Source organism: Charadrius vociferus, unplaced genomic scaffold, assembly GCF_000708025.1.
Source record: "Charadrius vociferus isolate BGI_N301 unplaced genomic scaffold, ASM70802v2 scaffold163, whole genome shotgun sequence".
Classification (NCBI taxonomy): Eukaryota; Metazoa; Chordata; class Aves; order Charadriiformes; family Charadriidae; genus Charadrius; species Charadrius vociferus.
In genome coordinates this window covers 9,440,799-9,458,242 of record NW_009648332.1, presented here as the reverse complement: position 1 = coordinate 9,458,242, position 17,444 = coordinate 9,440,799, and the positions used below count along the sequence as shown (strand labels likewise).

At 37.4% G+C, this 17,444-nt stretch overlaps 1 protein-coding gene across 1 annotated transcript in view; it reads right to left on the bottom strand.

The window, feature by feature from the left end:
* The window catches only part of AK5 (adenylate kinase 5), a 90,995-nt gene that overhangs the window by 29,608 nt on the left and 43,943 nt on the right, over window positions 1–17,444 (bottom strand). The window contains exons 6-7 of the mRNA XM_009884685.1: window positions 16,093–16,183; window positions 9,418–9,494 (exon numbers count right to left, since the gene is read on the bottom strand). Coding sequence (XP_009882987.1) covers window positions 9,418–9,494; window positions 16,093–16,183 — 168 coding nt within the window. The remainder of the gene's footprint in view (window positions 1–9,417; window positions 9,495–16,092; window positions 16,184–17,444) is intronic.

Below are 17,444 nucleotides of genomic sequence, written 5' to 3'. Positions count from 1 at the left end.
TAAGATCAGACAACAGTGCTAATGTTATTTGAGGTGATTTCTGCTTGTTTGGAGTGCATATCACTAAAAAGTGCAAAAAAATTAGTGTTGGTAATAGCATCTAAAAAATGCTAAGAGATAATCAGATCGCTACGATTCCCTTTTACTTTTGGGTTTCTAGCAAAGACAAGAATCTCTATACCATTATTCTTTTAAAATAAACCTTATTATCAGTTCTGAAAATAAAACAAATTTATATGTATACAGAGGAAGAGATTAACTCACTTTTAACACTTGTAAACCAAGAGCAAGTTATCTGGCTTTTAAAGATATGCACTATATTTTCAGATTTTTTTCATTCTTGTTCTTTGATAGCATAACAAAAAGTACCTATCAGTAGTTTAGAGGGGAAAAATCAGAATCTGTTTGCTACAGTGGGGGGGTGTGGGTTTTTGTTAACTTCTGTAGGGTTTTTTAATGACAAAAAATACATGTGATTATTAAGCATGAAAATGAAAGCAAAATTTATTTAGTTTCATACAGATTTCCAGACACTAGAAAACTGGAAAAAAAATCAAAGAAATTAACTTCTAAGGGCAAACTTACCAACCAAGGTATGCAACAAGGACACCCCTCCCAGCATGGTCACAGCATTTTGCATGATCAGAGCAGCATAAGAGTGTTCTGGTAAACCAAACATTTCATTTGCAATTTTCATATTAGATTTAAAAGGCTGATGGGACAGCATTATATCTGACTTGAAGAAGAACTGGGGCTTGAAGACATTTGAGACACTCGACACCTATATTATCTGTGCATAGTTGTGATAACAACTATGAGCGATAGATACATCGCTCATTTTAAAATACTTTTGTCACATACAGTACTCACTTTTCAGTAAGTCTGTATTTATTAAAAGTTCCCAGTGCCTACAAAATTCTTCCCAGAAGTTACCACTATTTTTGCCTTTGGCACTCTTCTTTTCTGTAAATCGCCATCATTCCTTAAATGATTCTTCTCTATGTGGAGTATTTATGCTGCTTGGTATAAATTCTCCCAAGAGTTTTTTGTTACACCAAGCCACTGCAGCAGGGAACCTTCCAGTGCATTTGAACTGTAAACTCGATGCTGCTTAGCTCCTTTTCTTAGACTGCTAATGACTGTCTAATGAATGAATCCCTCAAATCATACACCATTGGCACCATATGCAGAGTTTCTCTGTCCTGAACTGTTACATTGCCTTCTGAGGGCTAGAATTCAGTGGGGGTTTTTGGGAGGGATCACTTTTTTTTTTTTTTTTTAACTTCAGATGAAAAGGGCTTTTCTGCAGGCCAGTCTCAATTAAATTTCCAAAAAGAAAAAGATACAAATGCTTTGATGAGATTCAGTTGCGGTGGAACTCAGTAATTGCTTCTCTTGGAAGAACTGAAAGTTCAAGGTGTTGCTTTCCACAGATAACCTACAATATGTTAAGCTTCTGCTTCTGTGGATCACCATGGCACCACCTATTTATTTTGTTAACATGAGCTCCATTATTTTATGAATATCAAACTCAATGACAGGTGCAGTAACCTGTAAGTAGTAACCTGTCATTAATTTTAAAGATTTGTTACAGGAATTCAAACTGCCTTTAGGAATATAAACAGCAAAGGAGTCAAGGGCAGAATGTAACTTTCACTTGTAATCTGAATTTTCTAAGGACATTTAATTTTCTTTAAGATACATTTATTCTTTTATTCCATTCTTTAAGATGAAAGTATTTGTCCTCTATTGTATATGTCTACAATGGGCAGTATGCTCAAAAATGTTTTTTCTGTCACTTGCTCCCCTTCTAAACTCTTTCTAGCCCCAACCTGGTATCACACATTGCAGCACTCACCCAAGATTCTGTATAGTAATGTGTTTGATATAAAGTTCTGTTCTTTACCTTACAAGTCATAATTTAGCACTGCCAGTGAAAAAAGAGAAAGAGATTGTTGAGTTTCAGGATGGCACCACAAAAACGCGTAGATGCCTTTCCCTTGTGTGGCAGATGATAAGGTCTGGAGACAGTGAGTAAGGACTGCTGGCATTGCTATGCCCTGATCACATCAGCTGTTTACAAAAAAGACACATGCACAGATACATAACTCACAGACACATAACACACAGAATTGCAGCAGGGAGAAAGAGGGAAGAAATGTAGACCCAGGAAATGTAGCTAATGAGAACAGACCCTTTAAAATATGGAAGTAGAACATCATCTGAAAGATCTTGGCGCAGAGGACAAGAATAGGGTGTTTTAAAAATAAGACAAGCATGTGGCCTCAAATCCTATGATTTGCTGCTATTAAAATAAAAGTTGACAGCTGTGCTCAAATTTTACCTCTCAACGACCTTCTTTGCTTAATGTTTCACTAAGCAGATTCTAGGTTTACTAAAACACCTATTTATGTTTTATTAGGTAGTTTTATAACATCCAATGAGGAACTGCTACAGTATTTATAAAGGACTTCTCTGTTAAGAAGGAATTTAACAATGGGAAGAAACAGTCCAGCGATCTGACATGCACTACTGTGAAAGAATTCTAAAACTAGGCCACTTCTCACTCCTTATGACTGGTATTTAAGCCCAAATTGATTAAAGTTGACTGCACAATCATGGGATACATAAGGAGGGAAAAAACACCAAATAGGAAACATACGGCATCCTGAAAATACACAGAGGATTTTTTTTGTGTGTTTTCAGTGCACCCAGAGAAGCCACCTTTCACTGAAGCACCCTGCCTCAATATAATACAAATAAGTCATTTAAAGAGCAGTTTTGTATCCCATGTAGTGAAATAGCATCCTTGCAATCACTGTAGTTTAATATGTAAACATAAAAATCTATAGTATGTACTTTGACTGTGATTAAGAAATATTAATACTTTCTATAAAAAGATGTTTCTTCTTCAATGCTTTAAAATATAGGAATTGTTGCTACAAATACTTTTCAAATAAGGGCTTTGGTAGCTGTTTTTAGGGATGCTGGGCTATGTGAACAGAACCTATCCACAGCCCTGAGTAAAGTGTCTAAATCTAGGAGGCAAGGAGATGGGGATTTAAAATAAACCTTTGCCTTTCTTTATCAGCTTTAGGAACAATGTGAAATGTTCTGATGTGGGCCGTGTTTACATGAACTGTGTGGGATGCCTGATATTCCCCAAGAATTATGCAGGTTCTCTGGGCTGTATAGGTAGAGGTGTAAAATGCAGAACTCATAAATTTAGCTGTAAAGTTGTATTTTGTGCATGAAAGGATAAGGCCTCAGTTTGCCAGCAGAGGGGCAAGCTGGTATGAGGAAAGGAGGTACACTATCCTAGTGCTATTGCCAAGAAAAATGAGGGTAAGATACCGTAAACTGTAATGCTTTTTTTTCCTACAGACACCTTCCACAAGCCACAGAGAATACCTTCCTAAGTTACTGCAAAGTATTCAGTGAAGCATAAATGTAGCACATCTTGAAGAATGATGCTGTCACTGTTGTTTAATCTCCAGGACCTCACATGAGCTCACCATCCTTGTTAGTGAGTCCTCATGCCCTGCACTGCCCACCAGAGCTGCAGGCAGCAACTTTTGGTTCAAAATCAGAAAAGGAACAGGGTTGCAAAGACCTCAACTAACCTTGGCAGTTCATTCCCCCCTAATATCTGTATCATCAGAGAGTAAATCCAAATAATGGCTGTGAAAGGAGGAGCAAACAACTGTTTCTGGCATTCCAAAGAAAAAATCCAGATTGAGTCTATGGCAATTTTTCTTGCCCATTTCACCACAGTTTACATGCAGGAAAATAGAGCAATAGGCTTTCTTTCACATGCCTTTACAGTGTACAGCAATGGTGATTTTGAAAGAGAAAAATAATTCTTCAAGCTTACAAAATTATATAGAAGCACCAAAACACTTGGTTTGAGCTTATTAAGGGAGCACTTTGTAACAGGCAGTGTAGTACTTTGTTTCTAGAACTGATTTTTTTAAAGCATTTAATAGGATAGTTTCCATGGCAACTTGAACTGAACAGATTGTTCATTGACTTCACTACGTTTCTATTAAACATCTTTTCTCTGTAGTTAGGCCTGCCTCTCCAGCTCTTTCATCTCTTTGGATGCTTATGCAATATCTCTTTCTGCAGATACCCTTAAACTAGATTGGACTCCACCTTTCTCTGCTCTTTAACAAAAACAAATGTTGAGGGAACAGAGTTTCACAATCATTCTCTGAGCTTCCTAGAGTCTGTCCTATTTTCTATCACGTACTCCCTTTTTAATCAGTTTCCCTGTAGAAACAGAATCTGTAATTCAAATTGATACCACTACCTATCAGCAAAAGAGAAATGGACACTGCAGAAACGGTCAGCATTAAAAGCCCAAGTGGCTTCTGGACACTTCGGTCATTTTACTAAGACCTGTAACAATTAATGCTGTACAGCATATATGAATGAAACTGCTGTTATACCTGAAGTTCCTTATGTTCTCAAGTAAAGAGAAAGCACATGATTAATACAGTACATTCTAGATCTGACCCCTTAAATAATTTAATCAATGTTTATCTAATTTTGAAAGGTAGCTTTAGAAGTCCCAATGAAAATTCCTCCTGCTAATGGAGATGTGCAGTTTGCTCTTTGTCGTACTGTAATGTCAACCTCTGGAGCACTGTGTCTGAAGGGTTAAATAAACTGATGGAATCTTTGATGTAGAGAAAATGGAGTCAAAACACAGTGACAACTGATATAAAACACACTAAATGGAGGAAAATGGTCTTTGGTCTAATCCACAGAGCTTTAGGTAAATATAGCTTTTAATTTGCTGTTGCCCATCAGTTTTAGGAATATTTGTGTTCTGCTTCTGCTTTGAAAAGACTTTCAGGGCCTTTTCATTATCTCTCTTGAATATGTAAGTTTCAAGCTATGATAATCTGTCAAGCCGGAAATGTTGTTATAGTCTTGGTAGCAATGGAATCTTTTTTTCATCAGTTCACTTAAAGCTTTCCTCCTGCTCCCCTAAAGCCTAAATTTGTATGTGCTCTGGGTGGGAAATGACAGCAAGCTGTAAGAAAAATTGTCACTACGTGGCAACAACTTTTAATCAAGAGCTTGTTTCCTCTCGTTAGAATGAGAGTAAATCTCTTTGAGGGCTTTTTCCCTTCAATTCATTTTGGTTTTGCTTGTTGCTTTTCAAGTGAACTGTCACAATTTCTAATTATAAAACATTCTGCACTTGCAGCAAAGATTGGGTTATGCAATTTTCTTAATTCAATAGATTGCTTGTCACTGCTGAACAGAAAACCTTTTATTATCTTTCAGTCCTTTTTACATCTACTTTTCCTAGGTCTTTGACGCATTGGGAGAAAAAAAAAGGCAATCTCTCCTTTGCATGTGCCATTGCATTTACCTAATGGCATGTTTTGTAGATGTGAAATATACTCCCTCCTGTCCCCCAAGTATTAGAAGAGGCTAAGTATATTTTTAAGGTTTTTACTTGAGGTTTACCTGATTTTCATCTTTCCTAAATTTTAAAGTTATCAATTCTATAAGCACTTGTTCAGGAGTGTATTCACTCCACAGTCGTCTGACTATATGTCATAGCTTTCTCTCTAATTAGTCTATATATTCCTCAGAGTAGCTAAGGTTGTCTTGAAAACCTTGTTTTCACAAGAAAATAATTGGATGCTCTTTTCTTCTGGAACTCTTTGATAGTATTCACTGATGCCAATTTTTCAATACTCCCTTTTGGCCTGAATGCACTTGAAACAAGCCAAATGGTAGGTTTCTAATTAAAAAACCCAATTCTTAAAGGTAAAACTTGTCTGTTCTCTGGAAACAAGTGGCATTACATTGACAGCCTCTCTGGCAAAGTTGAGAAATTGAATGGTAAGTATAAATGAACACAGTGTGCAGTGAAAACCTGTATCACACTTGAGAGCATTCCAGCAGCAAAAGTCAACCCTTATTAAACTAAACAGACAGTAGTCACAACAACAAGTTCTGCATATTGAGAATATTCTATAAAGCACAAGTCTTCCCTCATTAGAAGCTATGCTGTTGCACCCAAAAATGCATGGACCAAACATATTCCTGATGTCTTAATATGGGTGAAAATATCTGAAACTTATCGGTTTACTGTGATGTTTTTCAATCAAGCCATGATTAATGTAATCATTACTCCAGAATAGGCTATAGAAATTGCTACCAGGGGAAACTTTGGCTGGTTCTTCCACAAGGCATTCTCAATGAGAGATACTGTTTGCTTTCACTTTTATTTTTTGGAAGAATATATTTGGGCAGTCATTCTAGAAACCTAGATTATTCCTTCTGTAATACAGGATCTGACACCTACAGATCTGAGAAAGAACAGAAAAATAGTTATTAGCGATTTAGAGAAAAAAATTGGTTGGTTTGTTCTTTTGTTGTGTTTTTGTTTGTTGTTTTTTTTTTTTTATAAAAAGTGGGTATTTCCCTCCTGGCTTTCAATGCTGTAGGAATTTAGCGATTACAACTGTCCTACTCCTTTAAGCATTTGTGCATAGCCAGTAGAAAACAATCAGCTTGCTTTTCATTTAGTTATATGAATTTAATTGAACGTTCATTTATAAAATGTACAATATAAAGCTCAAGGTTTTTCTCAGTTATTTTTAATTCAATTTCCCCTGCGTACTCCTCCAGAAAAGCCAGATCTTAGCCTGCGTTAGTGTTGCTTTGCTCTGTTTCAATAACAGATACCAAATGTTTCTCGAAGCACTTTGCTGTATTTTGGAGCACTCCTAGATGAGCTGACAACTATATCGGTAGTTGGAATGACACCACTCATTCTCCTGGTTCCTGCCTGCCAGTAAGAGAGGTTATTCTCAAAGAATAGCGTACATCTGAAGAACGCAGATACGTCTTTGTTGGCTTAGTTTACACTGGAGATTTTCCCGGCTCATTCCAAGAATAAGAAAAGGCGAAGGTATCTGTGTATGTCCATTTCAGTTGTGCCAAGTGATACTCATCCCCAGCTGTGGCTTTGTCTTCAGTACATGTTGCTCTAACCCCCAACTCCTCTTGTTCAGTGACTACCAAGATGTTCTGCTAAAATTCAGCCATTTTTAGCAGCTCAGCTGTGTAAGGTTGCTTAGAAACCAGCCTTCTTATCCCCCACATTCTCATGACAGATTTCCTATGCAATAACATCACTGCATGACACATTTGTATCCAGACATGCATTCCTTTTCCACTTGAGATTCTCTGAGTAAAGATTGTTGGTGCTTCATGCAATTTGTAAACAGCATGTGGTAAATCATTGGAGTAGTAAATCACTACCATAGTCAAAATAAGCTCAAGTTTCAAATACGAGCAGTTCCTTACTCCTGAATTTAGTTATTGATCTTTTCTTCCTCAGAGTAATTTCTAATTTTCTTTTTCAGACTGGGTAGCTAGATGGTGTTATGACGTTATGGTAATCTCCACTCCCTTCTTTGCTTCTGTATATAATGCTTGCTTGCACCATTTCAATATTTAGACGGTAATGGCTTTTGGTTGCAATTGCTTTCTCCTTTATATTTGTACAAGGCATCTCATATGAACTGGGTATAAAAATATGCATTAGTAACAGAAATACTTATATTTTTAAAAACGTCACTACAAGTATCAGTTGTCAACTTGCAGTTGAAGAGAGTCATTGTCAGCCACTTCATATTTATATATCTCTCTTTGACTGAAGGGTTTTTACCACTGTTTTTACTTCATTTCTCCTTCTCTGTTTGATAACACCCTGTATTGCACCCTTGCCAGAATGGCAATGTGTTGGTCTGGCAAAACAGTGAGAAAAGCTAACCTCCACATCTGGCAGAAAGAATATTTGCTGTTGACAAAGACAATAAGGTCCCATCATAGTCTTCTGGCCTAAACTCTGCAATAAAGAATTAGTACAGTCAAGACAAAAATGATGAGAAAATTAAGAATGGGATTTAAAATGGGATTTGGAGACACAGGCAAGCTGTCTGCTTGAAAAAAGCCAAACTGAAATAAATGATCCAAAAAGAACAGTAAAAGGATCATAAATTAATGGGAATTGATAAGACCAGGACATATAAGATGTTTCAGGTGAGGATAAAGTGTTGCATTGAATAGTGTGAAAGAAAACCAATGAATGAATGGATGAAACTGAATGAAAATTCGGTTTTGTTGATCCTGATTTTGTCACTAGCTTTAAAATTTCACAAGAAAAGATATCTTTTGCGAATAATGAGGAAAGAGGTGAGAACATTTGCAAATACATTTAGTTGAATGATAAAAGAAACACAAGATAACATTCTTTGCCAAGCTGCTCACAAATCAAGAGAAGTGTTTGTGGTATTCATGAAGAAAATGCAAGCAGAGTCATGCAAAAGTGAAAGGCAGAAAGCAAAACATAAAAACTCACTATCCCTAAGGATGGCAGTGTGATAGGCAGATGGCTTAATTTATTTTTTTTTATATATTATAAGTCTTTTAATGCTTATTCACAGCACAGTAACAAGAATAATAGCACTTACCCTTAGCACAGCACCCAAGCTACAGGAACCTTCCATGTTTGAGTTTGTGTCTCTTGTCCTGTCACTGGGCACCACTGAAAAGAGCCTGGCTCCATGTTCTTTGTACCCTCCCTTCAGATTTACTGTACACATTGATAAGATCCCCCTGAACCTTCTCTTTTCCTGGCTGAACACTTCCAGCTCTCTCAGCCTTTCCTCATAGGAGAGATGGCCCAGTCCCTTAATCATCTTAGTGGCCCTTTGCTGGACTCTCTTAAGTAGCTCCATATGTTGTACTGGTAAGCCCAGAACTGGACACAGTACTCCAGATGTGGCATTTCCAGAGCTGAAGTGAAGATTAGAAGGGAAAGCTGTATACAACCTTTTTTGCCCCCTCTAGCCTTCTTTCCTCCTACATACAAGGAAAACACTATCAAAACTTAGTTTTTAGATGGGGATAGAATGGGATCAGTAAAAGGGCTGGTTTCAACACACTGTAAGCATTTGTTGTTGTTTTATTCTTAAAAATATTTTTTCAAGGGGAGAATGTTTGATTGGTTTTAATTACATTTCACACTTTTCTTACTTTCATGCCTCATGAAAAATGTTTTATTCCCTCTTCTTATATATACAGTAGACTTACAGTGCATTCCAACAATTCTGTTTGCCACATGTGCCAACATTTTAAAATTTGTGGAGGAAACTCACAATGTACAGTAATGGAAGACATATGCTCTTAATACCACAACAATATTCATTATTTTCTCATAACCAGAAAGCAACCTCTGTGTATCACGGATTTACTTATATTGCACTTAAAAAGCCCTTTGGCTTAAGTACCCTTAAAGTTCCATCACTTTGTTCAGACAAATTGTATAGCACAGCATGTACATTAACTAGAAAACTGTCTAGAGAAAGGCCATAGAATTACCTGGTCTTCAAAGTCAAATTCTGTATAAACAGTATCTCCAGAATCCATAATTAGACTGCAATCAAGTTCATTTGGCCCTAAAATAGGAAAGAAAATTAGATTTCAGAAATGGATTGGAAATTTTCACTTTATGTGATGGAATGCTATAATATTTCCAATTGTCCATATATATGCAAAAACTGTGATCCAAGGAACAATTCACATGTGTTAGCGTACCCGGGTGAACGGTATTCCATTTACGAAGACTTCAAAGCCTCCATAAAAGCTACTGCAAATCTTAATAAGGAATGGTTATACTAGATGGTGAATTTTTTCAGCTAGATACTGCAAATTTATTGGACAGGGTGTTCTGTGTGCCATGACTTGCAATTGTAAAATTGCCACGGGGATCTTGGCTCAGGGGAAAATACAAACCATGTTTAGGAAAGAGAGAGGAAATACTGACTAATTGGTGATTAGCAGATAAGGATCTTGGAGTGATGTTGATGGGGGACCAAGGCAGCATGCTTCCACCAGCAACAGTCCCCATTCCTATCCTACCCCTTTCTAAGGCGATAGTGTGGCTCTGCCCCTTCTCCCCATCATCCTCCTGTGGCAGGATCAGCAAGTCATGCAGCCTCTTGCACCTGGGATGACAAAATTCGATTGCTGAGAAGCCTTGACCTGGCTGAGCTTTACAGTTTAGCTTCAGCTGAACTGCTGAAGGTGTAGGATAACAGAAACTGGGCTTGGTATTTCAAGAAGTCATGTATGGGGGTAGTCATTGCTAAACCAGAATGGGAGGATAAAACGATCATTTTCCTACATAAACATAGGAAGGGTGTAGCATGGACATCATATTCGTATTCTGGCATTATCACCCCATTCAGATTATCTCACTCCTGGGCAATGAGGAAGGAAACAGTCTCCTGTGCCCTCCAGACGGTGCAGACCTAAACCAAATCCTGCATGTGTTCAACACACATTAAAATGTCAATAGGCATCTGACTATAGGAGCATTTTTCTCAGCATTATTAAAATGAGAATAACAGAAATACTGTAATGACACACAGATCTAAAAATTGTAACCAGCCAGTAGCCACAGGTGGGTCCAATCACTGTCTTCATGTGGGGAGCAACAGGTAACACCAGGGGAAGTATAAGGTGTGTTTTGTTTTGTGCCCTCATGTCCCCAGTCAGACAAGATCACTGATGAGAAAGAGAAAACAACTCCCTCCCTCCTGGGTTACAGGTGTCTCTACCTGGTAGGATGTCCCTGCAAGCACTGGCATTGAGGATATATAGTTCTAATACTACTGCTGACCTTGAGTTGTTTTCTCACCATTAGAGATGTTTGTATGGGTGTTTGTCTGTAACAAGCACTATCAATAACAGATTTTGCAGTTCAATTTGTGCCAGATGCATTTATGTATTATCTGCTTTTGTTTACTTTTAAAGTTTACATAGTAATAATCTATGTAGGTGGTGAACTAAACATCACTAAGAGAGAGAACAGAGGAGAGGAACTGGATGTCATGATGACTAAAACCATAACGGCTTGGTAGAGATGATGATTCCAGGGTGTCTTAATTTGCAATCCATATTACAATTGCAGCCAAATTCATCTTTGATGTAACTCTGGACTACGTAAGAGACACCAGGGAAATACTTGGGTCTACCATCTGCTGGTGTTTTTGTTCCCTGCTCCCCAGCCCTCTCAATGTTCATGTATACCTTACCAGATTGCTATCAAAAAAAGAACAGAAAGGGATTACACTCTTGCTACCGTAGAATGTCACATGTGTATATGCAGCATGTTCTCTGGCATATATACTTTACGGTCTTTTGAAAATACCTGTCTGTAAAAGATATATGCAACGAAACAGATTTACAACTGCTGAGAGAATCTTAATTTTTTGATTTATTTTACACAGCTGACATCTCACTCTCAACATTGTGTCATTGTTGATAATATAATTTAACTAAGCTTCAGCCGTCACCAGCACTGGCCTACCTTGACACATCAATCACTTTTAAAGGCACTTGTGCGCAAGTATTTGATTAACTGTCACTTAACGACCAAGAGCAGTATGTATCTTTAGCTAGAAATGTTAATATGAAATGTGGTGCCACAAGCTGAAATGTAAAGGTCAGGCTGAAAATGAATACCCATGCATAATGTATCTTAAGTGATAAAAGCGATAATGGTTATACGATTTTAATATGGTCAAGCATCTTAAGGCCTTTTTTCTTGAACTAGGACACCAGTTTCCTTGGGGAAGCGTAGCTCCTTTCCAAGGTATATTCAAGGAAGGCCAGGAAAATTGAAAACGTCTTTTCTTTCTTGGTTCAATGAAAACTAAGAAAACTCATAACCATCTATCACCAAACAGTATACAGACTTCTCTGCCCTTCTCAAATTGCCTAAAGACAAACCTACCAGAAATGAATTAAAGCAAATGGCTAGTCCCAGGACAAGACAAAGTAATGAGGGGACATATAAGAGTATTTATGATATCGCTGGTGCAGTATGAATAAGCACGAGTAATTTGCTATCCTCCAGCTCAGTTTGTTGTTGGAACGAGCATATTTTGCTGAGTTTGGACGAAATCTTGCTAAAACAGGTCTTCTAGGGGAGGGCAACAGGCTTGTTAACTAACCATTAGTACACGTGGCAGCAGAATTGTAGCAGATAGACAGCCACTTTGCAAGGTACTGGAAGTCCGTAATCCTGGTGGCAGGCAAAGCTACTGACAAGGCTAAAGCCAAGGGCAGAGTGTTAGAAAGAGTGGATAATTCAAAACTCAGCTCAGGTTTTCTAAACTGAAGTTTCAATCAGCAACATTTTATGTAAAATTTGTGGCAATGTTCAGCTATCAAAGGAGAAACACGTAATGTTGGCTTAAGGAAAAGAGGATTGGTTAAAGCATTTGGAAGCAAACAAGCCCCACTGCTTTCAATCTGCAGGCTTCACATCTCATGCTCTGACAACAAAACAGCTGATCATAAGTAAGTTTCATTGCCTTTTCTGAGTTGTGTTGTTTTTCCTTCGATACGTTGGGACACTAAGAACTAGGCTATAAAAAAATGGTACTTGTTTACCATTAGGAGGAAAGTCTTACAGTACAAATTGTCCTAACTCCTTTTGAAGGGATGCCCCATTCCACCAGATAATGTCAACTCTTGATTAACTTAGAGCCTTCATGTGCTTGTATGAACCTGTTGCAAACGATCTGAGTAACTGTGTCCATTTCAAAAGGGGAAACTCAACAGTTAAAATGAATTAGGAAAATGCACAAAAGCTCTACTGCCATGAAGAAATAGCTTGCAAGCACCTGATCTGAAAAGGTACTCTTATTACTTAAGATATGCTTCCTCAATTTCAGAGCATGCATAAAGTTGAGTTAAGGGAAACCTGGTCATTTTTATGCACCCAGTTTTTTCCCTAAGGAAAACACAGAGAGGATTTTATTAGGTAGAGTACTGCACAATTAAAAAATAAATCCGTTGGAAGTTTTTATTAAATCCCTGTTAACTGAATAATCAGCTCTCCAGGGAGGAGAAGACTGCTGAAAAAAGAAACAGCGGATCAGCTAGAATGGATTCCCTTTTTTTGCTAGGCTTTGTATCTTGACACTGAAGGCATCATTCATAAAGATTTGTCTTGCTAGGAACCCAAGGGGACCCAATGACACAGCACTGAGGGACGAGTCGAATTAATGGGTGGCTGCGGTTGTAAAACGGTGTGCTGACGGGAGCTACCCCTGCCGGGTCTGACAGTCAGGGAGAACGACTCCCCTGCTCCAGGAGGGATGTGGGGCTGTGCTCAGTTGCTTCCTTCACCACGAGGCTGTACTTTTAAATTTTAGGCTGTATTTTATGTATTGTTTGCGGTTCCTGAGCTGAATTGCACAGGATTGGTCATTGAAAGCTGAGAGGGTATGGTTGTTAAGGGCAGGTGTGTGATTCCTACTGCAGAAATGCAACCCAGAACCCAGGGGCATCATGGCCATAAATGTCTGGTCCTGTAAAACATTTCAGTGTTCTGAGCCTGGGAGCATGTCACTTTCCCTGAGAGTGTGTTCATCCTTAAGTTTTCAGGAATACAAATGTCAAGCATTGCTTTTTCACAGTTCACTAAATTCATTTATACAATGAAACTAAATTGTACTGATCTGTCTAAATTTATCTGCAGTTGATTTAACTTCCCACTACAAGGTAGCTATACCCCATCATGTGAGTTAATTAAGTCTGCTCCTTGGACCATTTGTGTTTTGGCAAATCAGCTAATGTATTTCCAATCCTTGCTTAAATCCGTTACTTATTTCAAATCCTGGTAGCAGTTCTATTCAATATGGTTCATTGGTTCAAATATGCCCATACTCATATTTTAACAACTATAGTATTTGCACTGTTCAACACTGACTGTCACAACAGTAATCTAAGCATCCTGTGAAACATATTGCTTCTCTTAATAGCACGTTTAAGGTCAATAAAATAAAAATGTCTTTTTATGTTATGGAACATGTTCTGAAGCACCGTCTAATAACTCAATTAATACATGTTGCATATAAGCACTTGGGGAAGACAAATGTTTAGAAGATAAATTTCAAGTGGAATATAACAGAAATAATTTATGGAAGGACTGATTAGCATTAGAATGATTACATTTTAATTGTGGTCTCAGTAAGCAGCTTCTAATACAAATTTTATTGCAATCTTACACTTGAGTTTCATGACAGGTTGTTGCTCTTAGCAACAGACTTAATATGTTGTAGAAAGCAACGATGAGAAAATCGTATTTTAATCTATAAAAATATTCAGTTGTTTCACCATATATCATTACACAGTTGATTACAACTGGATTTTACATGTATAACATATGAATTAGACTGATGTAGAGCCATGAAAATAGAAATACTATGTTTACATTAGCCACCAGGAACCAAAATATGTTGCAATGCCACTAATAAGATTAAAAGACAAAAACTGAGATCAAGACAATGCTGGAATTGCAACCTCCAGAAATTAAATATCTGGTCTTATTTCAAATCTCCTTACTCTTATTGGTGCTCAGGTTAGGCACCAATCAGATGATTGTGGCGTGGCACAGCTTCTGATAAAGCTCATAGCTCTCCAACTATTTTGGTGAGGAATTTATTAAGTAGCTCAGACTTTCAAGGAACTGACTGGAATTCATCCAGAATCACAACCAATTTGTGCAAATTGTTTCGCTTTTGTCAATCTGTTTGCCACTTCTTTCCTTTTGCTATTCAGTACTTAGCTCATTTAATTAGGAAATCCACAGGTAATTGTCAATTCGATGATATACAGTGGGAATGCCATTTTAGGTTTGTAATCAATGTCTCTAGGAATAAGCCTCTAGGAATAAGGCTAAGCACAAAAGAGGTAAGCATGACACTTAACAGAGAAAGCTAGTAGTCTTTGTTCTTGTGTGCATCTTATCTCAAAGCTGGCCACTAGAAACCTGGCTTTTTAGCTCATGCACTTTTTAACATCCTCAACCTCACTCCCACACCCTCCCGCCTTGATAATTCATCTTTATGTCATTTTGAACATTATCAAAACTACCCTTATGGGTGGGTTTTATAGGTTAGCTAGCTTGGAATCCCCTTTCAATCTTTAAAATATGACCTAATCTTTCTGCCTGAAGCACTGCTCCTTGCAAATATCTCGCTAGTAGAAAAAAGTAATCCCCCCTTTGTCAAAAAGAGATGATAGATATACCTTTACTACTTGACTTCATCGTGCTTCACCACAATTCCCCCTTCCTTGGAAGCCCCCAGATGATTGTTCATGATTACAAATAACTGAAGCTACCCTGTCTGCCAACTTATGGCAGGTGAGTTTTCCTTAAACAGAGGAGATCAGATACATGATTTTCTGTACTATACATATCTAATCTTAATTTTAGTAAAGCTAGTAAATTTTACAGGAAAATATTTCACCTAGAATTTTCTTTTTCTTTTTGTGTGCTGCTTCATAAGACATTTATGACCTCATCTACCTATATAACCCTCCTGGTCTACTTGGAAAGCAGCCAGAGATGCTATCTGTAAAAAGAAAAAGTTGTGAAGTTACCAAGGAACATTTCCTTGTTCCCCTCAAGCAAAATACTTCTGACAGATGTTACGGACTTTCAGTGCCTTGACTTTTAGCTTCAATTCTTTTGCAGTCCTTTGTCCCTCAAAGGGTTTTTCTTTGAAGACATTCAAGCCTCAGGAAGCACAAATAATAAATATATAAATAAATAAAATCCCCAAACGCCTGACTTCTATTCACACACAGTTTCAGAATTAGTACCAATTATTAGGGAGGAAGTCTGATCACTGATCTCACAGGACTGTTTTTCTGGTGAACACTGAAGTATCATCTGGAACTGAAACAGGTAGCTGACAACTGGAATCAATCAACATATAAAGTTTTTGTGTTAATGATATAGTTGTTTAGTGGACTGTCCATACTGTTTTAAGGTGAGTTGTAGATAAACAAGATGTTAAGTGATGAAGTTTCCAAGCGTAAAGAGATTTTTTTGCCCTGGGTTGTGCAAATGTTTGAAGTCAGTCAAGACTTTGCTACAGTACATACATCCATAATCGAGGAATATGAAAAAGGCATCCCACCAATATCAAATGAAGTACAAAACGTGGTTCTTTAAATCTTACATTAACTCACCTGCTGCAGCCTCTTTGTTTGCAAATAGTTTATTGTCAACTGCCGAACTTATGTCAAAGAACACTTCTTCTTCATCTCTGTCTGCATCAAACTATGTTAAAAAAAAAAAGTTGAAAAAGTTGGCAATACGACACTGCTTACTACTTGGCTGCACATCAACATGTAACATGACCTCTCACCCCAAGTCTTCTTGATAGGAACCTTTCTGCTTTTTCTGTGCGCTGCCCATTGCTTTATGTATGAATCATTTTAATTTTGACTGAAAACTAAACTAATTTTGTAAACCATTTTGCCTATTTTTAATAGCTTGTGAGGAACAGAAGCTACAATAAAACTGACTTACTGTCAGAGAATGAAGTTTCAAAGCAGAAAGTAAAACTAGTAATGCATATTACTTTTTCAACTATTGGATGGTTGAAAAAAATTACAGCGTAGAGATCAGAAATGTGATTACTTTATTGTCACTTCTTTTCAGGGATTAGCATAATTAATTATTTAATTTGCAAGTTAACAATATTCAGCAACTTCTGAACTGTCTGAAACCAATTTTGTGACATGTATGTGTGTACGATTTCTTCAAGTAGTTGATCAAAATTCTCAGGAAATAGTAGTCTCCTTTTATACAGAAAAGAAAGCTTTCCTTGCTCTCACACTAGCAGAAAGTGTATTGGTTCAGTAAGAAATTAATAAAATCAGGAAAACAAAGCTCCTTTAATTTCTTACCATTTAAAACCTTTTTCATTTATTCTATTTTTTTGCCTGAATTCTGATACTGAGTCTCTGAAGACTTTTCTCATCTCTGTCTGACAGGTTCTTTTTATGACCATGTGACATGCTTGACAGTGGGTTTGTGATTTTTCTTATCATATTTACCAAGCTTCATTAATTTAGATCATCACTTATTGAGGCTTTCTTTGGAAAAAATTGGACATTTTATTACTGGTGCTCTGGATTTTTTCTTATTTCTTGAGTCGGGGCCAGGTGCACACTATGGAAAAAGGGAATACTGTAACCTCAAGTTACAGGAGCAAGCAATTAATGGTCACATCAGACGACTGTCATTCAGTGCATGCCCCCCTGTATAAGAGTCACTATTTTCAATCATTCTGTATCTTCAGTGTAATATGGTTTAAGATGCAGAATGAACCCCATGGCGAAAAGCATTACACTAGCGATTGCAAGCTCATGAACTTCAGTTGGCTCTTTCTTCCAAGTTCAAGACTGTTGAGCAACTTTTCAAATGTCTTGCCAATACCTGCCTGTCTCATGGTAAAAATAATAGGCAAGGAAAAGCCTTGGAGAAAGAAGTTCAAACCCTACTAGGAACTTTGCTGCAGCGGCTAACATTTATA